At 33.9% G+C, this 24,152-nt stretch overlaps 1 protein-coding gene across 11 annotated transcripts in view; it reads right to left on the bottom strand.

Moving 5' to 3' along the window:
- The window catches only part of ADGRL2 (adhesion G protein-coupled receptor L2), a 211,896-nt gene that overhangs the window by 32,984 nt on the left and 154,760 nt on the right, over positions 1–24,152 (bottom strand). For 10 of the 11 annotated variants that reach the window (XM_079943889.1, XM_079943891.1, XM_079943892.1 and 7 more), the window contains exons 4-9: positions 20,357–20,466; positions 13,526–14,326; positions 7,195–7,485; positions 6,308–6,411; positions 5,276–5,461; positions 1,440–1,623 (exon numbers count right to left, since the gene is read on the bottom strand). In XM_079943889.1, coding sequence (XP_079800015.1) covers positions 1,440–1,623; positions 5,276–5,461; positions 6,308–6,411; positions 7,195–7,485; positions 13,526–14,326; positions 20,357–20,466 — 1,676 coding nt within the window. The remainder of the gene's footprint in view (positions 1–1,439; positions 1,624–5,275; positions 5,462–6,307; positions 6,412–7,194; positions 7,486–13,525; positions 14,327–20,356; positions 20,467–24,152) is intronic. The other variant, XM_079943893.1, reaches the window with a different exon arrangement.

Raw genomic sequence — 24,152 nt, 5'->3', positions numbered from 1 at the left:
AGGAGCTTAAATGGGAAATTTTATGTTTTTTGGTTGCTTTTAAAATAGCCTTCAGAAGATTTAGAAAACAAATTGAGGTCACAACACAACACTTTAAATAATACTTTTTATGACTTATCTTCTGAGACAATCAAGTCCACACTCCTTTACCTTACAGGTACGTCCCTGGAAACATTTGAGAAGAATTGTTTAATGCGTATGTTAGGAATTTTATTAGACTACTAAATAAATTAAACCTCAAAATAACAAAAGCTTTAGACATAAAATAGGAGCTTTATTCACTGTCTATTCCTACTAAGCTATGGTAGAATATCACTTTCCTTATGACTGGTCTCCCACATTAAAGCAGGCCAAATTATTTTGATTTCACTTAAAGTTATTATTTGTCATTTCAAAACCTCATAAAGTAAATAAAAACATGATTTTAATATACCTTTTTTCCTAAAAACTCAGTTATTTAAAATAAGCTTAAGGCTCAGTTATTTAAAATAAGCTTAAGCTTAAATCCAGGTATCATAATCTGATAGATGTCTATTTCTCCTATACACCTTGTTTCTCTGTATTTTTAAATAAAAGTCTCATACTTAGGTAGGCACAATAAGGCAATAAGATATGGCATTCCAGATAGCAAAACTTCATTCAATATCTGCTGCTCCAATGCACTCTTTCGATGGAAAAGTAGTCTGTGTTCCCTTTGGTTTTTTTTTTACATTTATGCTGTGGAAATTTTTTTACTTTACTAAGGGATACTAAAATTTCATTCGAGCTCAACCCCACTGAATAACAATTCTAAATCAGTCAAGCCTATATTAATATAATTTCACTGTACTTACAGTAGTACTTCTTTCAAATACCATCAAAAGTGAATTCCTACCTCTCACTGCCAGCATTTAAATTCTAAATGATGCTTCAAAACTATCCGCAGCTGTTTTACAGTCTATAAAGCATGGATATTCTGCTCTATGGGTGATGTAGTTCACTGACCACATTTTCACCTGAAAGCAGTTCTGTTTAATATAAATGTTTGGCTCAAATATCTGCGTGCCTAAAATATTTGGGAGAACGCATTTCAGAAAGTAATTTAACCTCATTAGGAACGTATTGTATAAAATGGAAAGGCATTCGCCACAGCTCCACAGCAAGCACTTTCATTACGTAAGCAATCCATATTCTTGCAGTTAAGTACTCTACACACTGTTTTCCTTTAATGATTTTTCAGTTGGAAAAAAACACCAACTTTTAAAAGACATAGGATAGATTTTGGCTTTTGCATTAATTTTATGAGTGTGATCAATAATATCTCTTATTAAGGGACAAAAATAATTGGACAAAATAGAAGTTTGGCACTGGGAAATAACTCACAAGACTCAATGGAAGCATTATTCTCTTAAACATCTATCTTCTAAATCAAAATTAAACCTGACAATAGATTCACTCACCAATATTTTCTGTGGGCATTGAGACCCTGGTTGGTTCTACGAGATTGTCAGCCAGGACAAAAGCTCCTTCTTCCAATGTATCCAGTAGCATTGTTGCAGTATGCGCTTGTTCAGAAGAATTCATGTGTTTCCATGATTCCAAAGCTTCAGGTCTCAGAAGGTTGTCCACTGTGTCAACAATTGCCTGCATCCATTAGAAAACTATCATTAGTTTTGACTACTTCTAGTACCAAGGTGATTTTCAATCACTGACTAGTGACAACTGTAATATTTATCTGTCATGATGATTTACTCTTACGGAAGAACACCTGGACAACATATATGTGGCCAACTTGATGTCTGACCCTTTCAAAATAGAACTAGCTGAATATCAGTAGACTACTATTTGATTATAAAGACTAAGTATAAAGAGATGACTCGTTTCTGTTTATCTAATCATATTTCAATTGTTGCAAAGAAATAAAACCAGTGTCAGCTCTTAATCTGAGGTATTACCCCTACATGCATGGTCACTCCTACATAAAACCTCAAGACTTAAATGTTCTAAATAGAAAACACTGGTGTCTCTAGAGTAGCCTAATACCTATGCTTGAAAATTAAACCATATTGTTTTTTGGAACCTGAACTAAAAATAATAACCAAAATTGTGCCTTATAACGTTGTCTACTTATTATCATTGGGAAAAAAACAAGGTGATTTCAAAGTGTATAAGTTATCTGTGAACATTTTCAACTCTTCCAATTGCCTGGCCAGCTAAAAAACACTCGAGAGTATACCTTAATTAATAAACAATCATCTGTTTTTAAGGAGATCAAGAGAACAGTCAAAATATTTAAAACCTATACTAATAATTTAAGAAAAACAGAAAGGCAAAGTAAAGTCTTAATAAATATCCAAGTTATAAATATTCCTACGTGTAGGTTTAGTTTATTACCATGTAAAACAACATTAAATAAAAATGTAACCCGGTCAGTTAAGCAATTGAAGGCAGGCTTTTGTACTGATACTTACTGTAGCTGTACACTGACTATGGCTTGGATAACTGAAATCACTGAGTTTATTTACTCTTTCCCATTTACCTAGCCATAATGTGTCATTAAGCCCAAATATCAATTGTTTTGATCTACTGATAATCACTGAGAAAAAAAAACACACTCTACAAAGAACAACAAAAATTGCTAGTTTGAGGTACTATATTGAAATGAGCACGGGGAAAAGTTGTTTGAGGCTACTGTCAGAGTTAAGATTAATTAGCTTAGTCCAACTTAATATCCTCGTTCTGTCTGCCACGTGAGCCACCACGACCTTCCTAGCAGGTAGAAGATACTCGCAAGTGGCATTAAAGGCTTTTTTCTCTCTCTGATGGGAGATAGAATAGTCAAAATGCTCACACTGATACTGCTACAGCCATTAACTAGAATGGAACAGAAATTGGTCTGCTGAGGCCAGATTCATTAGTCACCAAGAAATACAGACTGGAGCCTCTAATCTAAGTTACAAATGAATCCTCTGTCACAAAGCAGGAACTCGCTTCATTTGCACAGTGTAAGTCAGCTTCTGATTTGTAACTTAAGGAGTTTTATTAGTTTTATCTGAACACAGAAGCTCACTTGAGACATACTGAAAATGACACTGGTCAGAAATTAAGGTCATGCTGAAATTTACTACCTATACACATAACTCGCTGATGGCATGCTTTTATTAATTTGTAATGCTCCTTAGTTATTACTAGTTGTATTTTTCTAGTGGAATCAAAATGATCATTAGCCTAATCATATTCCTGAAGTAGTCTCCCTGCCAAAGAAAAAAAGCTATTCTATTCCCACTGAGATATATGTCCTGGGCAACATACTAATTATTACATTTCACACGTTAACTAATACCTTAAAGGTGAGCTGAAAATTTCCGTACAACAAATTCTATACACTTCAGTATCTATTTCTTTGCCCCCATTAAACAGGCTAATAAGGGACTTACAAAATATTACCACCTAAAAACAGACTTTCCCACTGCCTTTTCCTGTAAAGTTCTCAGATGCAGCAATGTCTATTACTCGTTAGTGAAATGCTGTTCTTTTTTTCTAGATCTTGCCAACTAAAACTGGTGAAGTCATATCTTTTGAATAATCTCTATTCTACAAAACTTACAAAGTTCTTTCGTTTTGTTTTCATACATATACAGATTAGTTCTTCAAGGTTTGATTGACTAGGAATATGGTCCCCAGATGAGTAGGGTTAGAAAGTAACCATCCCCAGCAAAAGGAACTTCTTTATTATTTGGATCTACCAAATAATTCCAAACTGTTTGGCATAATTCCAGTTAGCCTCACCATGTTTCCTATTTTACTTGGATATACCAGTGAGAAAAACTGGCTGCAGTGGACAAGGATTCTGAGCCAAACAGTGGCTTTCTGTTTCTATCATCTCGATAAAAACCAACATATAACATATATCGAGAGCACTGTCACATTATTTATATTTTATTTCTAGTAACCCATCCCCTTATCAACCTGATTCTAGAAATGACTCCAAAAAATTTCAAGACAAAGCCTGTTTCATTTAAGAGTACACCACAGAGATAAGAAAGCAGTGACTTTTTCATGCACATACATTATGACTACACAGTCTTTGATATGATAAACTGCCAGGAATATATCATAGCTGTTTCACTCAAGTTGTTTTTCAATCCACAGAGATGACAACAGGATATAACGAGACTTTATGATAACTTTCCAATTCAGAGGATATTTCATTAAAATTCTTGTATGTTTGGATGAATGGAAAAACAGCAAAAATTATAAAAATAAATTATTTGCTTATTCTGAGAGTAATATACCTGTGAAAAGCCAACATTTGTACAGCTGATATGGGGCACATTATATAATTATCAAAGACTGAAATACATTGGATCATGCAGCAAGATGATAAAGCGTAACAGGTAGCTGAAGAAGGGAGAAAGCAGGGTGACAGCACAGGGGAGATACCTTAAGGTAAGCCCTGCATGTCTTCTCTCGTTTTTGGAGCTTTTTAGTAAAAGAAAAGAAAATCAGAGGTTAGATTTTTATCTGTTGAAAATTGAGGAAAGAAGAAATCCTCAGAAATTAAGCTGGTGGTCCTGAGCTCAGCGTTTATTATGTACCGTAATCCTCTGGATTTGTGTGAGTCTACACTGATTGCCAAGATTGTGTATTCAGTTTTCAGCTGTATTTTACTAAACATGATAATCCAAAGTATCTTGATAAACCTAGAGACAAAGTATGTGATGAAAAGGAAGAAAAAAACCATAAAACCATTTCAGCCACAGATTTCGGATTCATATGAATTTCATATAAACACTTTACAGTGTGGTTAAAATAACTATCAAATTTTTGTCAAGGTAGGAAAAATTAGTGGCACTAACACACTATACTCCTAGCAAAGGAAACTTGTCCTTCTCTCAAAACCTACCACTGAAAACAGTATTTCAGTGGCTAACATTCCTATATGCATCACAATTTTCTTACAATCACAAGGGTTGACTGTATTAGTGTATCAGTTGTGTAACAGAATCTCTCCTAGTGGGCCTTCCAAAGTGAGAGTACTGACCAAAACCAGGCAGATGACGTTTACCACCAACTAAAATCTCCCTCAGGTAATTAGCGTCATTTGGGGGGTGGGGATGGGTGTGCACGTTGCTCCTTTCCCAACTATAATTCTTTCTTGAGATATGAACCAAATTAGAAGTTCTGTTTCTATGCGTTTGTCCAGGGGGCCAAAAGTTAGGCAGTTAACTGCTGGAAGAATCCAGAGCAGCCATACAAAACATCTAATTGAAAACAACGGAAAATTTCTACCTACCTTGTTATAACTCCGTCCAGCTGAATCCTTTTCACTAGGTTTCAGTTCCTGCAGCTGCGCATCAAGAATGTCCACCAACTGCTCCATCAACCTCACTGAAGAACTCACGTCCCCAGCAAACACTGGCCCTTTGGTATGTTTAGCCAGTTCATTGGCAAGGCTAGCAGCGTTTTCTCCACTTCTGATCTGAAATGACAGTTTATATTATCTCAGTAAGATTTCTTGTTCTGTTTGTGGCTTCTTATTTTTTTCCCAAGTACCTTTGTTGTGGTGAGAAAAGTATTTGCAAATATGTCAAAATCTGCAACTGAGACCAATAATTTCTCTTCATTTCAGATGATTAAAGATTCTTAGATCCTCAAAAACATATACTTAATCAGACATTTTAAAGAAACAAAAGGTAAAAAAATCAGAAATCGTTTAAAAAATTTTTGAGATAGTTCTCTCATTTCACTGCAACCATTTAAAACTGCTATTTAAAAATCTTACTTATTTATTCCAATGATCCAAAAATTTAAGTGAAAATGTAATCAATATAATACTGAGGGCTATTATTATCTACTGCTTGCATTTTAGAAAGGTAGATGGCGAAGGAGAAACTAAAATGTCACTGCATTACAATGTAATATTAAAGTTACTAATGCCTTTTAAAGTCATTTTTCTTATTCTATCATAATCATCTGCAATATGAACATCTGCTTGCATTCTGTGGATTCAGTTGCAAATTAATGATACTTGATTTATTAGGCCAATACACTATTTGTCTTACAAACATCAAAAGAAACAGAACTAAATATGAATGAAATTAAGCAACTATGTACTCATTAAAAAGCTTAACATAGAAAACAGCATGCCCTAAAACATATGTAACTTTGAATAAATAGTTTACAGACAAAGCTATGCATAATTTTTTACTTTTACGCTGAACAAAGAGCAACGAAGCTGGTTTTAACATACAAAGTTAAATTATTTATGTTAGAAGTTAAAGCCCTTAATCACCAATGTGTATCATATTAAAAGGTTCCAACCAACCTTCTGAGCCAGCTGATTTACCCAGTGTGAGGTACAGTTGCTAAGATCGGGGCCCCTAGGGTTCCATGTTCCAGTGGAAAGCATGCAGAGATACGAGGCAGTTCCTACAACAGATGTAGAAAGCAACAGTGAAATTGAAACCATTTTTTCTGCATGCATTCGGGAAATCAGCTATGATGATCCTACTCCGTGTGTTAAATTTTGAATAAACATTAATGGAAGTAGTTGACAATAACTGATGAAAAGTAGGGTATAATACAGACTATAAACAGTAAATATAAAGTCAGCACAGAAATATCAGACATTTACAGCAAACAAACAAAAAGCCCTTGATTTTCTTGGGACTCATCCAAAATGATACATTGCAATGAGAAAGACAGCTGTAAGGAAGCCTCACTAGAGAATCCATGGGCAAAAATCTCAGGCTTGACCTAGGTCTTTAAGAGGGAGAGAATTTAATTCAGTGCCTGACCTTAATGACTTTTACAGTTTAAAAACCTTTAAGTTGTCTACATGTGCTATATTACCAAAGTAACAAAAACAACAATGAAGTTAGCTATCGTAAATATCTCTTTCCTCAAATAAAATCACTTCTGTGTAGTTCAGAACCTACTTAAAATAAGTTTTTGTTTGTTTGGTTTTTTTTTCGCTGTACCCAGGCCTTTCCCTGTTGTGGCCTCTCCCGTTGCGGAGCACAGGATCCGGACACACAGGCTCAGCGGCCATGGCTCACGGGCCCAGCCGCTCCGCGGCACGTGGGATCTTCCCGGACCGGGGGCACGAACCCGTGTCCCCTGCATCGGCAGGCGGACTCTCAACCACTGCGCCACCAGGGAAGCCCCTAAAATAAGTTTTAAAATGTATATATAGTATTTGACAGGAAATACCTCTCGTTCCCTTGGGACATGGTCGTTCAACCATCATTCCCCTTTGTGTCTGAGGCCACCTTATCCCCCTTGCGTCTAATGCTTCACAGAATCTCTCTGGCAGGGGAAAAATATTTGTTACAGGAGGAATTTTGGTTGTAGAAACTGCTGGAGGTGGTTTTGTCCCTTTGCTTCCTTCCTGAGATCCAGCTACAGTTGTGCTCATGGGGCCTTTCTGTGAAGGGCTTGTGGTTGATACTGTGGTTTTGAACATCTCAGCTGAAGAAGTTACTGTCACAGCTGTGGTAGGCACTACGGAAAAAAGATGAGTATGTTAATCTCAAACACACACTTGCACTCATATGTGAACGTGTACGCACGTGCACACACACACACACACACACACACACACACACCCTACCCATCCAACTACCTCAAAACCAACAAAATGAGAAATTAATGAGAATATCCGTAGGGTGGGAGGAAGAATAAATCTCTTCATTTATTCCAATTTATTCATATTGTTGGCTAAGCGATGGCAGTTTAGGATTTACCATAGATTTTGCTCTATGACTCTAATTGTGCTAGGCTTACTTCTCAATGAAATATTTGATAATAAATTTTATGTACAATTTCATCATATATCATGTAACAGGAAATGAAGGGCAGTTTCATATAGAAAATTTCAATGTACATATCAAATACATTATGTCATATCAAATACATTTAGAAAAATCCGTTTCTTATATAAATTCATACTCTGAAACAATAAAATTCAAAGTATCAACAAAAGTCTAACCATTACATATAATTAGGACAATAGAAAATTTCAAGTCACCCACTCTGCATCTTGAAGGAAAACAAATACTGTAACATCTTTCCACCCAGCAGCCATTCTTGCTTGAGAGATTTTTGAGCATGCCTGATTAGATCCAAACAGAAGATAAGCTGGGCATGCTTGTGCTGTTTCAGTAAGGAAACATCTGAGGCTTCGACATTTTTACTTTTGAAAACTCAGGTATGAAAAAGAAACTACTTCTGGTCAGAGGTTACAATGCAATCTCATATCAAGATAACGGGTTCGATCAAATAATGCCTAATTTGAAAACAACCCTACATATCCTACTGACCTTTAACAGAGAGCATAAAAGGATTTAAAAATATAAAAGTGGATTTAAGCGTAGAAATTTTAAAATAAAAAAAATTTAAGGTTATTTTGGACTTCCAACATTACTTTTAAACTGTTGAATCCACTAGGTTAAAATAATAATGGAGCTTAATGTTTCCCTCATTAACACTTAATTTAAAAAAAACAACAAAAATTCTGTCAGTAAAACTTTAATGGCACCATTTAAAATCTATTAGGTGATCACACTATAGTTTTATCAACATTTAGATTACTGGCTCTTAAGACCTTGTAAATATGATGCCTTAAATTTAAATTGAGTAGAGCAAACTAAAAATAACTATTTTTTAAAATAATCTTATAAAACATTTAATTTATGGCTTTGCTATACATAAAAAACAAATTAGAACATTAAAACTTCTTGGAAAACAAGTTCATATTATCACTGATAATATTAAGCTCTGGTCCATAAATAGTTTACATAATTCTGACTCTATGACAGAGTATGCTAAGTTTATCAGAAAAAGTAGTGTGTACTTGTTCCTAGTTCTTTAGTAGTGAGAAACTTCTTGTTATCGATAAGTGCAAGACACACTTTTTACACCCTTTTTTCATTCTATCACAAGAGAAACTTCTTAAGCAATGTTTTATTTCCAGGGCATCAGTTACTGACCATATGAGAGAAGCCTGTGTACATTAGCCAAGCATCATGCCTAGCCAGCTGCTGCAGAAACCTATTCAAACCTGTTTATCTTTTTCTGTAAAGCGCTTCCCTGACATCCTGTTAAACCTCGTAATTTTCTTTTGATTACAATGCAGCCAGGCTTTCAGTGCTTTCTCAATTAACATTTGTCAAAAGCATCACAATCTTTTGCAGAAGTGTCAAGTGAATGCTGCTGAATGAAATCTAAAAGCCGGGGGCGGGGGGGATCCGGAACAAAGAGAAAAGGGCAGAGCAAAATGGTTTAGTGCTACACCTTCTGATGTATCCCTTGACACTGTGCTAATTAGTACATATTTAATCACTGAAATATGTATTAACAATACTACAATTAGTGATCTGTTTGCTGAGCATCAGTAAAGATTCATAATAAGTGAGTGAAGGTAGGCAATAAAATGACTTCTATTAAATGCACAAAATTTCATGCAACATTCTATACCATATTTGCATGTGTCATTGATAATAAAATTTCATACCTTTTTACCTTTTGTTCATCAAAAGAAGTTTAAAGGGAAGCAACACATTCTTCAAAGGTAAACCAATGAAATATTGGGGTACCATGAAAATAAACATGAACGTCAACTTTAAGTGGCAAAATGAAACCCTTTAGGAGGACAACTATAAGATTTTGCAAGGCCAAAGCTTAACAACTTCAAGGAAAGCATTTTTTTCTAATGTTGAAGCTAGAAATGAAGAGGTATTTCTAAAAATTAATATTTCTTTCCCTAGGTGAAGACAGGTCACAACAGGGCACCCCATGATGATAAAAGCTTACACTTTATTCAGCATTTATGTACCAGATGCTGTGCTAATCACCATTCATGGATCATCAGATCATCTTATTTAATCCTTATCACAACCCCATGAAGTAGGCACTATGATTATCTTCCTTTTACAGAAGAGAAGACTGAGCCATGGAGGAGGTTAAGCAATTTGTTCAGGTTCACTTGTCCATACTCTTAAATGTTATGATCTTACTTTTCTAGATAAAAGATTTTCAGAGACTCTGGGAAAGTATGGCACCCTACTAAGCAATTTGCCCTTATTTTGGAGCATTTAACTGACACTGTGTTCTGCATAAATCTTTAAAAGAAGAAAAAATGTGGGAACATAAGATACTAAAGCAATAAAAAGTTTCGTAAGGAACCGTATGTGGCAAAAGGCTCAAAACTCAAGAATATCCTATAAATGGTAACAGAAAACATGGCAACTCACAATAGACTTATGTCATAAATCTAAACCCTACTTTACAGAGCCTGTCCCAAAATTATCAGGTGCCATATCAAACACACAGATTAAATGACTTAACATTCTACCTACCATTTATTATTTGAGTACAGAGATGTAGAAACGGTGCCAATAATGCTAATAAACATATTTAATAGGTACCCATGAAAATTTCAACAAACACATACAGAATGATTCAATTTACTACGACAGTATTTACTAAGAACTTGCTAATTATCGCCAGCTTTTTCCTGTGTGAAAAGATTTTAAGGACAATATGGGTTGTTATTTCCCTCTTCCAAGTCCCAAAACTCACCCATTATTCACTGAATGAACTCCAGTTAGAGTGAGTCTGTAGCCTGGTAAGGCAAAAACTGCAGATTTATTAAATTTACCCTTATTCGATGTCTACAAACACTGATCATCTTTTAATTAGCATCCATTATCAGTGGGAAGATGTTTTAAGAAATATGTATTCTACACTGAACACTTCCTAAGTAATAGACCTAACTGGCTCTCTTGATAAAAAATTTCCCACATGTTGTTTAAGTGTCATACTTCATTATTACTCTAAGACAGATATTCAGAAACTGTCAACACTCAAGACACAATATTTTTCGATAATGTTTGGGATATCAAATCTGAAGACAGATTAAGTATATATATAAATCAATTCAGATTAAGACATAGAAAAGATATATATGATATATCTTAATATATGACTGAAATGGGATTTTTCTAAGCCCATTTTATAGAGAAAAAAAGTCAAAGAGGAAAAACAGACCTAGTTCAAGGAAATGGAGCAAATTAACTATGCCGAGATCACAAAAAGCTAAAAATTTAAAGAAAAAAAGAAAGATGTATTTGAAAACATTATCAAGGCCAAGCAATAATGTACTTGTGCTGTTAGGAATGAAAGGCTTGGATTTATAAATGGGGAAAAGTATTGAAGCTAATACAGTGAAACAGTCCACAATGAAAAATTATCCATTTTACAGCACAATGTACAGTTCAGCTATATACATGGTAGCAAAGCCAGTACATAAGACTTGCTGACAGTGGCTTACTGGTTTGACCTAAATGTATGAGCCACAATAGTTCTGCAATGCCCCATCTACATGCAGTTAGATAACAGCACATATCTTAGATGAGCGAGGCAGGAGTCTCTCTAAAAGCATTTGAAGGTAAATTATAAAGAGCACGTGAATAAGAGAATACAATTCAAACATCAGCAAGAAATTTAGGTCAGATAAAACTTTTTACCACTAAGGGTTTAATAAGGGGTCAATACAAATTTTCACTTTCTGAGAATATATAAGAATGGTTAACTATTTTGGATAACACAACACAGCTGTAGGAATGCAGTTACCACATATGGCTAAGTTTCTCATTTTCGAAGCTGGTAACTTTTTTCCAAAAAGCATCCAAATTATCAAAGATTCTTTCATCTGAAATGGATCAAGTTATTTACTAGAACATAAGCCACATGTGGAAAATGACATTTTTACTCATCTTGTATTTTATGAAGTACTCTGTGACAATCAGGGAGGCAATGATTCCTTGTTGAGCTGCATCTGTACTCAACTTTAGGTGCTGCCTGATTATGAATTTACATTTTTAAAATTTATTTTCTATTTATTTCCAATGGAGGGAAAGAGATTTACTGCTACCCAAGATAAATTTAACAGCTGTGAGGGTAATACAGGTTACAAAAAAGATTAACACATGTATCTCCACAGTGTCAAATTTTGTCAATTACTGACCTTCTGCCTTTTACAAACCTATAGGATAAAGGAGAAGCATAGTGCTAGCGTTTAGAAAAGCAACTGAGATATAGGAACCATCCCAAATTGCTAGCCTCAAGAGAAAAAAGGTCTGAATTTAAAAATAAAGAATACTATGACTATCAACAAAGATTTTTATGTCTTAACAGATTTCATTGTTGAAAATTTAACAATGGGACACTGCTGCAATTTTCACCCAACAAATTCTAGACATACATGAATTAGAGAAAAAGGGGGCTTATACTAAGTCATATGTCATTATTGCCCTTAAGTTAAGAAGAAAAATCACATATTTTTGTATTCTATAACTCAAATTAGAAATTCAATTACAAAAGGCTTCTGCTTTTGAGGTCCTAACCCTATGACAATGTTTAGAACTTAGTAACATTATACCCTAAACTATGTGTGGGTGTATGTAATTGTGTTTAAGTGTGTGAATGTACACTACTTTAGCAGAAGAAAAAGATGTTAATTTATGTTCCACCTTGTTGAAGAGACTGATTTAGTCACTCCAAGGAACATTCTGGCTCCTACAATTTTGAAGTAACTCAATAATATGATAATTCTAATTAACTCAGAAAATTGAAATAATTCAGATCTTTAAAACACAAATAATATTGCTCAAATAGAAAAGACATAATAAGTGCAAGCTCTATAATAATATATTAAGAGGTCATTCTTCTATCTTCTACCTCATATGAGTATGAGGTAATCTTGCTTTAATGAAATATCCAAAACTTCATTTACCCTCAAAAACTGTTCACTGCAGAACTGAATTAACTTGCTAAACTAAAATATATTTCCAAAGATTTATAAAGTAATGATCCTACATAAAGATACCTGAAGAGAACACAAATCAAAAAATGCTAGTGGATTTGTCTTCATAAATCAACACTTGGGATCATTTAATGCTTAGTCCATGTGTAACAGTTAAAGTCACAGAAATACTGACCTAAAACAGTCACAAATTTATTGGGAAGTAAAAATGTGTTATTTTACATGATGATCTAGCAAGATGTTAGATGACTCCTTCTCCTACCCAGAGAGCAGAGGCCTAAACTTCAGAATACTTATGCCTGGCATTGTACATCAAGCCTAGCAATTCTCCTGGGACTTTCTAACAAAAATTTCCTTTAACCACTGGCGCCAAGAAGTTAAAAGGTCTGCACATAATCAATTCAGAAGTCAGGTAGAAAAAACACACAAAGCTAACAGGTTTGTAGTTGGCATTACATTTTTAGCAATGAAAATCTAAACTGACCAAGGATGCTACAATTTTTTGAAACCAACATCTAAACGAAGAAATTCAGAAAAAGAAAATGGACCAATATAAGGCTAAAATGTACACAGTATGCGACAATTTGAAATGCCACAATATTATCATTTGCCCTTGAACTATGAAAAGGGAAAGAAAATAAATAGGAAAAAAATTAAGAAGTCTTAAAAATAAACTGTTCATAAAAGATATAAGCATTAGCAAGCAAACATTCTTACCTTGGGCAGGATCAGGTGGACCAAACTCCAGAGAATATCGTAAAATGAAGTTATTGTTCCACACGTAGAGTTGGTTATCTCTTGGATTGTAATCCACTGCAGCAATATACTGATACTGGTTGGGGAAGGGAACATCTACATATTCTCCTCGGTTTAATCGGGTATTGTAAATATAATCAATTGCATTCTTGCCTGTTTCACTCTCATTGTCTTGATAAACTGACCTGACCACATAAAGGACTCCACAGATCATAAAAGCATTTGATGCAGCTCGCTTGTCATACACAGTCTCCCACGTTGCTTCAAAGCGAAGAGTGTATGGATTCAGTTGGCTAATAACTATCATTCCATTGTTCTGTTCAGTGGCATAAATGACCCATAAGCCATTTTCATCAACTGCTAGGTCAATATCAGTTTTTCCTCCCCATCTATATGGTGAGGTATCATGATAGTTAGCATAGTTAATTATGGCCTCTCCACTCTTAATTCTAGTCCTCAAGTCAAATTTCACAATATTCCTTGTTCTTTCTTTGTTAAAGAAGACAGCACCATCATATACCACAAATCCAGTACCATCTACGCGATTTGGAAGTTTGTATGTTGTTGTTTGGCGACTGTTTTGGAAATCTTCTAAAGAAGCATATTCTATTAAAGTATCAGTACGATATGGAGTCCAGGGCATGAAATAAATTTTATCTGCAGCCTGAAGAGGGTCCTTGCACCAAGCACCTGCCTTTTGTTCAGCTTCATATATACATGGTGAATCCACAATTGCTTTCAAGGTCCCAGGGCACACAAAAACTAACAGTCACAGAGAAAAAACAAGAATTAAGCAAAGTTAAAAGACTATACAGGCATACAAAGTTTTAATGATCATAGATCAAAAGAGAAAAATTCACTCTATTAGCATTCAATTTTACCAGAAATTATACTTAACACAAGTACTACCTTTCTTTCCTTAAGTTACCATAATTGATGTACCAGCATACAAAGCAGCTGGGGTTTATTTTCACAAATACAAACCTAAGTTTAGGATCATTCATGATTGAGCTAACAATTTACATTTTTGCTATGTGTTTTTATCTTATAATTCGGTAATTTATGCTTTAAAACTCTGAGCTTTGTACATAAGGGTGAACAAAGTACTTTTAGACCAAACTTTGTACCCTCCCTTCCTTAGCCCACTTATAAGCCCCCAAAAGCAGAACATCAAAATTAAGCAAATAAAACAAACCCAATGTGAAGGCTTATTTAGAACGTCTATGGAACTTAGACTGAAAACAAAAGTGCTTCAATTGAAGGAACATAAATATTCGGAAAATGCAATTAGAAGCAGAGAAAAGTAAATACGAGGAAAGGAGTGATGAAACGACCAGGAGACCCTGTAACCATGGCATGCTATGGAGAGGGTTCTGGAAGCCAGGCAAGATGACACTTTAATAATAAAATATCCAAGGGTATCAGAAAAAGAGATAAAGAGTGAAAAGAAACAGAGAAAGGACAGCTCCCCCTCGCCGACTTCAGAAATTTTACCCCGGCACCAGATTTAGCAGTCATATAATTTCACTGTAAACAGTCGACTTCTTTATGACGTGCATTTATGAGATCCTGCTAATTATATATTAATGTCAGGAGTGTTGTAGGGGAAGGGAAGGGAGAAGGTAACATCCATAAGGCACATAACAGGGAGCTGGGGTTCAAACTGTATACGTTATTTACCTTTTTGCTCCACTTCTATTTTAAGCATCGGAAGAAAAAAAAAAGTGCAAGGAAAAAAGAAAAAAGATTAAAATAAATTGACAGTCTAAGACTGAATTAGTAATAGATGCTAAATATAAGAAGAATAAGAGCTGCACTACTTTGGATAAAGAGAAACACAACAGGAAAACCTAGCAGGAGAAAAGATACTAAAGTTACATAAAAGAACATGGATCAATCATTTTAGTAGATTAAGGAGGCAATACAAATATGTTGGCATGTTGCTTCACTTAGTGTACCTGAATAAATAATGAAACTCTTCACTAATGCATGGTGTACATACTCTTGCCTTTCCCAAGTCACTCAGCATTCTTATCAAGTTTTACTTTAAATAGGTAGGCTATAGACACAAATGCATGCATAGGTGTATCATCCCCATTTATCTTATGCAAACTCATTATTAAGCTGACTAAAATTAGGTAAGCATAACAACAGGGAAATATATTTATAAACATGGCAACTCAATTTTGAAGCTCAGGTCAAAGCTAATGAATACTGATATTGTTACATTTTTCAAAGATGTAAGAAGAAATATATAATTATGCATCTCAGTACGTTTCAATTTTTTTCTATTAAATTTTCTGTTTCTAGAAAAATCTATCTTAACTATAAAAAATCTGCCTCCTTTTCAGGAATATATAAGCCTCCCCCTTTACCCCAATAGTTACTTTGAAGGGTACGCTAAGGTAGTACCTTTCTTCCCCACTAATAATCAGTAAATTTACTTATTTACATTTATATATACTTTATATTATAAAATTCTTATTAAATTCTCTATATCACATATCTCCAACTTGTAATACAAAGTCTATTAAAAAAAAGTAAGCAAAATACATACAAGGAAAAAGCAAGCACAGTAGGCAAGGAGAAAAAAGGAAGAAAGAATTATGGTTAGCTTATTATGACATTGTCTACCATCATCAATTTACACAAAAGCAAGCTAGCATGCAACAACAATCATACCAAGCATTCAAAGCAAATACCTTGATTCCACAGACCCCATAAAAGGTAAATGCTTTCATAAAACAAACCTGATTAGTAGAGTTATAGGAGAAAAAAATCCTCCCTCCAAGAAGTTTAAAGAAATGGATTATGCAGTTAGAAGTATGGTATATAAGATTCTTGCTGGTAAATAGTATTCTAATAATTACAAACCATAAAACACTATTTTAGATTTTGTATGTAGGTTTTGAAGTATGTTGCCTGAATTTAGTAAAGTGCCCAGATTAATGTCTGTGATTCTCCCTCTTCCCTTATTAAAATGCATTAGGGTGTACTAATACTGTGTCTCCAAACTGACTACTCAAAGATACTGTAGTAGTTGCACATTTCATTAAGATGCCTTAGCTTGATTAATTTTTTTTAATTATGATAATTCATCAAGATTAAATACTGACCTCCTGAAATACCTTAGGGAGAAACATATCACACAAATATTTTTGCCATAGGAAACCTTCCACATTAAGACACCACCTCCCCTGTCCAACTTGGTCTATTTAACCACTTTCAGGAAACATACTTGCTCTATTAATGCGTAAACCTGACTACATCCAGTAAAAAGGAAATTCAGTGTTACTGACGTGGAACAATTCTTTTTTATAAACCACTGGTCCTAAAATTACTGCTCAGTGAAGAGCAATATTATACCTTCTTAGAATCAATAAAGGAAGGGCATGGTGGGAAAATGAGGATAAAATAAATCATTAGTGTTGAGTCTGCTCAGACTATCTTTATATACAGCTATATTCTTTATTTTTAGGAAAGGATGAGTATACTGAAATACATCAATTAAATGCAAAGATGGGAATAATACATTTTAAAATGTTACGCATTTAAAACAGAACTTAAAACAAGTTCAATAAAGGATGTAGAAAATATATTTTGTTTTCCATTAATTGAAAATGGCTGGGTTTTATTATTTGATACGATAAAATGACAGGGCAGTTACTGAGCAAAATATTAAATAGGGATAACTTCATTTATGATTTAACTTATATTTATATTAAAGAAAATAAAATGGATATATATTGTATATAATTTATAATTCTAATGAAAACTGAGAAGTAACATTCAAATGTAAAAGTAAAAAAAAATTAAATAAAACTTTTGATGATTGATGAAGTGCATAAAATATGGATATTCAAAACAAAAGACCTTACATTATGATTTTTATGACAACCCAAAGGATATATATTTGTCAAATCAGCCAAAATTCACTCAACCGAGAAAAATATTAAAATACAATAAAATTAATGAAATTAGCATTCTTCATCACAAATATATATTGCAACTTGTCTTAAGAGACTGTATGAATTAATTCATAACAATACATTTACTATGCTATAGAACAAACATAAATACGTGACCCACTAACATCAGTGGAGGACACGGTTATGCAAGACAAGAAATCGACCCAAACTAAAGCCTACATACTCTGTATCTGCAGTGACACACTATTTCATTTTGAATAATCTTATGTTTATTCATTAATAATGATTGAATCAATAGTAAAAGTTTTTTTCTCATAAAATAAAACATAGCTGAATTTATGGTATAACTTTAATAACTTAATGATAATTTGAGATAGGAGGGTACAAAAATCAAAACCAAATCGCATCTGTAGGATATGGAAACTCTAATCTGATTACTCTCCTTTATCCTACAAGATCCTTATGACTTCTTTTAAACACACATTCATTCAATTACTAATCAAATATATGTGCCTGTCTATAAACATACAAAGTTAAAAAATAACAGCATTTATAATGGACTCTGCTGAGTAAATTTATTATAAAATCTTCAGAGATCATGGAAAATTTCTAAAATTTTTTTAAATAAGTGGAAATAGTTTGGGATGGATATGCTCCTGAAGAACTTGCTCTGGATAGAAACTGGCATAAAGCCAGGTGGTAACAGACACATAATAAATGTTATCTGACAGTGACAGTTTTTATCAACTAAGTGTAAAAGGAGTATGCAAACATTACAAAGTACCAAAATACTATTAAAACAAGGGAAAAGTGAAAGCTAGTCACTTAAAATAAAAACAAGAGATGGTTATAAAGGACAGAAGCATAAAGAAACAAAAGGAGAGGATAATGGGGAAAAGAGATTAAGAAGATACACAGTCCTAAATAAGATCAGAACAATCTAAAAAGATCCTTTGCATTAATTATAATATTAGTGAAAATCATGCAATTTATAGTGTGTCACTACTGAACAGTATATAGGAATTGTAATTACTTCTACTCTTTAGCAAGGAGTAGTTTAAAAAAGCCATAGACTTATTTCTGTCTCCTGCAAACATCTAGAAAGGTAACAGCAAATTAATTACTGTTCTTTTTTTTAAGGACAAAACCTAAAAAGAACAAATACTTCTCTGAGTATTGCTATTTGCAAGTTTATTACACAGTGTACATTACTTCTGGAGAACTGAAAAAGTAAATTTTGAAAGTTAGATGTTCCAGAAGATATCCACATTTTCCTTTCTTAAACAGTGCAAGAAATAACTTAAAAGTCTGAAAATAATATTTTCTTAACACTGTTCTTGATCTATAGACTAGATTACAGGAACTGGCTCCAGAAAGACATAATTCTTGGCAGCTCTGACCGATTCCACTGTTTGGGAATGGATGCTGTGTTCCTTTTCTAATTTGAGGACAGAAACCATACTAAATTCAACTGCAAGTGACTTTATGGAACAAAACTTTGGTTAGCTCAAAAGAATACAATGTTCCTCCAGTGGCAAAGGAGAATGATTATGTAAGCCACCAACACTACACACAGGAGAAACGATATAAAGATCAGTGCACTCAGTAGGCTTCCAATCCTTCAAATGATATAGAAAATACTGAAAACATAAAAAGCCTCCATTTCACAGTAACACAACACAGAGCAGGGATGAAAAGATAATCTGTGTTTGGCCTTTAACTGATACCCCACAAAAAGCCAATTTATCAAAACTGCGGGCAGAGAAGAGAGAGACGACAGTGCCTTCACAGGATGTGTAAGTATGTATTACAACCATACTGGGCATAGTATATCTATCTAAAATCAGCCCTTTGGTTTCAGAAATATTGATAGTTTGAACATATGAATCTATCAGAGCTAGTGATCTCGTTTTTGAGCTTCTGGAAAAAGCAATTTCATTATTAGTTTGAGTCCATATTTTTTTAAGGAGGGAAGTCCTCTGAAGCAAATCATAAAATTGCTGCTAAAGAATTTTTAATTCAAATGCCTTGAATTAAGGTGGCATGACACGTTTATCCAATTTAAGAAGTAAAGAAGTCAAGAACGAAACCAAATTACCTGATGAAAATTAAGTAATATACTTAATCTTTTTAATTGTCTAAAATGTTTTTTTCCTGTTGAAAATACAGAATCCAATTCATAAATATGAATTCTGAGATTAGGAGGAAAACTACACAGAATTACAGTATTAGCTGAAGCCTACTTATGAAGTTTCCAACTGAATTTTAAATATTCCTCTAAAGGATAATACTAAAAATGGATGCTGCAAATTAAAAATATGTGCAAGGCTTTGTTACGTTTGTTTTATCTAGCGTTAAGATTTAGTCACTGAATCTGGTAAAGGAGTACTCTCTTAAGGACAAGGGACAAAAAGGAAAGCACTTGCCTCAGTTACTGCAATGGTAGCTTTCACCAGGCATTAAAGTTACCACAACAGCAGGTAGTCATTCAAGTAGCTCACGATTAAAACCAAAGTCAATTCCTTCTTTAGAAAACTGTGAGCCAAACCAATTTGTCAGCAACTGGTATTGGGCAAAAGTACAGATTTCTATCTGCCCTATTGAATAGCTAATTCAAGTTTGTTTTCTGGAAAAACACTAGCCTTAAAAGCCAAACACTTAAGAACACAGACAGACACTTGGCCAGCATCACACTATGGCTTCCTTCCACATTTCATGAAACTAATTGGAGGCCCGAGTCTGTTAGTGCTCTGCATGCATAATAGTTTTGTAGGCCATAAACATATGCTTCTTTCACATGTGTCCTCTTTCAGCATCAACGAGGAATGCTGTAGAAGGTGAAAAATACAAGCTTCATACTTACTGTAAGGGACACATTCATATTGGACCTCAAGATATTTGTATGTTCCAGGACATGGATCAGGAAATACATCTGACCCAGTAACTACTATACACTGTGTTCGATTGTTGCACCTGGAAAACAAAACAAATCAAACTTGTGTAACAATAATGTATTTGTTTATTTTTACTAAAGAAATATAATAGAGAACTGATCTGTATTTTCTTCAAGCAACTAGTACCATAAATTAAAAACTTCAACTGATATTAGGTTGCTGTAAAGAGTTACAAAAGTCCTATTTTCTTTATGTTGTAATATATCTGTAGCATGGGTCACACTGAATTTTAACTGGAAATAAAAAGAAAATCACTAACAGTTCTCTATTCTTTTAGTATACATTTTACATTTTAATTGGAATTTTTGACATGCTCAACATGTACTGAAAAAAAAGAAACTTACCTGGATACTCACCATATTTAAGAATTAAAATTGACTTTAAAATGGTACTGAACAAGAATGGAACTGAACAAAAGAGAGTCATAAACTGAATAGCTTGAAAGTAAATTTTGACAACATACTGAAACAAAGGAAGAGCCAGGTTTTAAGCTTATCCTCTAAATCCCATTTTGTGTTAAGCATTCTATTACAGGTATTTATACACTCTTGAATACCAGATACCAAGCTAATTGATCACACCTTCCGTGCTATGGCCTGCATAAATGACAGAATGAATTTAAAGCATTTAGCATAGTGCGTGGTACATAATACTGAGTGTCATAAGCATTGTGTTACACTTACTATTTTCATAGAGCAATAGGCTTATACTATCAACATGATATGACTATGAATTAGGTTTTTCTAAATTAGTACTCCCTGAAATACAACACTAAAAAGAATGTCACTAACATGATGTCTAGAATGTCCTATTTATTCCTATCGGAAGTATTTTCTTAGTTTTGTGTTGTCATTAATTCATTGTCATTGAGATTATTAGAATTAAGTTAGAATTCCAGGCAAGATGATATTTATTTGAGTTCTATGAATTTGTCCAAATGATCCTGTTATAAGCTATATAAAGGCAAGAATCATTTCCTTTATATTTAACTTGATTACAACCCAATGCAATGTAATATTTTCAGGGTTATTACTGTATTTTCTGCTAGTATATAAATTAGGAAGACAAAGCAAGGAGAGTAAGAGCATTTTAACAAAATTCACTTGATAATTTGAATACCAGACATTCTATAGTACATTAAATAACTAGACTATAGCATGGCAAATAAAGAATCAAAAAGTAGCCCAGTTTTTAGCACAACTAATTCACGGAGGGTGGAAGGAGAACTGTGTTAGAGAGGGGTAGGTATGTAAGTCATGCACCTTAGAGCCACTTCAACTCAAACCAGGTTGATTCTTCCCTGTTGAGCAGCAAGACCTGAACTGAAAACTTCTATAGGATCAAACAGGTAAATTTTATAGGTCAAGCTACAACAAATGAACTTCAAATGGACATTTTAAATAAATTATAACTAAAATTGTTTGTACAAATATTAAACTAATGATAACTTTTATCATACTCTGTAATATCTTATGCCATATTTTTTAAACATACCATATAAAATAATTTTCAAAAGCACGGATAATGTAAACAATGCAGTGTCACATTCTTACGCAACATCATGTTTTACTCCCCTTATTCCGTGTTTCTCTTAAGTGAGTTCAATCATTTATAAAAATTTGCCAATGGTTCTCTATTTAGTGTAAATGAATTATTTTAACATGAATAGTAGAACAAATTTTATATCCTAAAATCTTAAACAGCAAATGGATTTAAGATTTCTCAACAGACCAACGTCTATTGTTTGAACTAATGTTTCATTTTCTTCTTAAATTTTACAGTAACAAGAGTTCATTGCTTCTTTTTAAAGTTTCTTGATCTCAGGAATTCTCAACCTCTAACCTGGTCCCCATCAAAAATTAAAAACTTTAATTTCCTTGCTTGTACTTACTCATACCTACAAAGATCGTCCCTTTATCTCACCCTCACACTTCTTAGAAACAAAGAAATCTAAACTCTTATGAGTTAGATATCCCTTTCATACACTCCTTCTATATATATTTTATAGCCACTAACGAAGCTCTGCCATGTTGTAAATGGTTTTAATATTTATTCAAAATATATTCATGGTAGAAATCCCATAAAACAACAATTCCACTCGTGAGTAAACTTTTCATATACTTCATCACCCTTCCCTTCCCATTGGAGCCTCCCTCCCCACCAAACCAGGAACAGGTGAGAGAGAAAGGGGACTGTACTCAAGGTTGAAATAGATCAAGAGCACGAAGGACTTTGGACCAAGGTGAAGAAGGAAGTTGCTCAAAGGATTCGGAAATTTATATCATTTTTTCAAAACTAAAGAACATACTGACGATTTTCCAGGTTTCTTCCCACTGTAAGATCAGATAAATAAATATGACTTTAAAATGGGATTTGAAATATCTTTTAGTCAATGTCACAGTATGTTGGCAGGAAGTATACAAGGGATAAGTAGTCCTGTTTTCATTATATTTTGTTTAAAAGAAGACAAACACCATAAAATGAAAAATAACTGCTCATATTTACTCTTTTTCTGGACAACTCTGCATTAGTCACCTGACCACAATTACAAGTTCAAATTAATGTCAAAAGCAATTATAATAATTTATATCAACCACGTAATTTTTAAAACTTCTTTTAATAATCACATTGTACAATGCATTCACTCTAAGACAGCAAAAAGTATTAATTTTAGGTCTGTGCGCTTAAGTAAAAATTGAAGGTAAAGAAACTTAATGGAGTTCCTGCAAAAACAATTATATAGATTTCTAGAATTCATGGCCTCTCAGATGTCAAAAAGGTTCATTTTATATATCAGAAGTGCAAAAAATTAATCTTGAGGAAAAAAAGGAATTTGGGTGCTAAAATAGTAAAGGGTCAGCAAGAAGAGGAACACAAAGGTATAAGAATATCAGATTTGCATACTAGTATCTTGATTCATGGATAAGAAAACCTAACATTTTAGAGGACCAAATGATGGAAATTATTAAAAATACAGACTATGTAAATTCCTGTATGCAAGTAGCCTTAGGTTTCCATATACAGAAAGTGTGAGGAAACTAGGGAAAAGGAAATACCCAATGTGAGCTGTTAGTACTAAGAAAAATCTGAAAATTCCTTAACCAATACACTGTTGGTTAAGGCTATAAAACTGTAAACTGCTATCATTCAAGATAGGGAAAGAGAAAGCAATTAGCCACAGAAGCAAAGTAAATTCCCATCAACTGCTCAGCTTCAAGTTTTCACTCTAATGAAAATAAAAAGTCACAACTAAGCCAAGAAAGGAAAGGCATTCAGTTGTTTGCATTCTCAGCCCTAAGCGAAGTTCCCCTCATGAGTTTCTCTCTTCCTCCAGAAAAAAAGATTTATCAGTTAAGATATGGTTACATTAAGGGCTTCCCTGGTGGCGCAGTGGTTGAGAGTCCAATGCAGGGGACACAGGTTCGTGCCCCGGTCCGGGAAGGGAAGATCCCACATGCCGCATAGAGGCTGGGCCCGTGAGCCATGGCCGCTGAGCCTGCGCGTCCGGAGCCTGTGCTCCGCAACGGGAGAGGCCACAACAGTGAGAGGCCCGCGTACCGCAAAAAAAAAAAAAAAAAAAAAAGATATGGTTACATTAACAATTAAAGTATCAGTATACTTTAGTAATACCATGTGGATTCATGATGTTAAAAATTTATACTTTTCCTAAATGTGAAACAAAAATTCAGTATAAATGAGAATAAG

The sequence above is a fragment of the Stenella coeruleoalba genome (assembly GCF_951394435.1).
Source record: "Stenella coeruleoalba genome assembly, chromosome: 1".
NCBI classification, from domain to species: Eukaryota; Metazoa; Chordata; class Mammalia; order Artiodactyla; family Delphinidae; genus Stenella; species Stenella coeruleoalba.
This window is presented reverse-complemented; position numbering and strand designations above follow the sequence as displayed.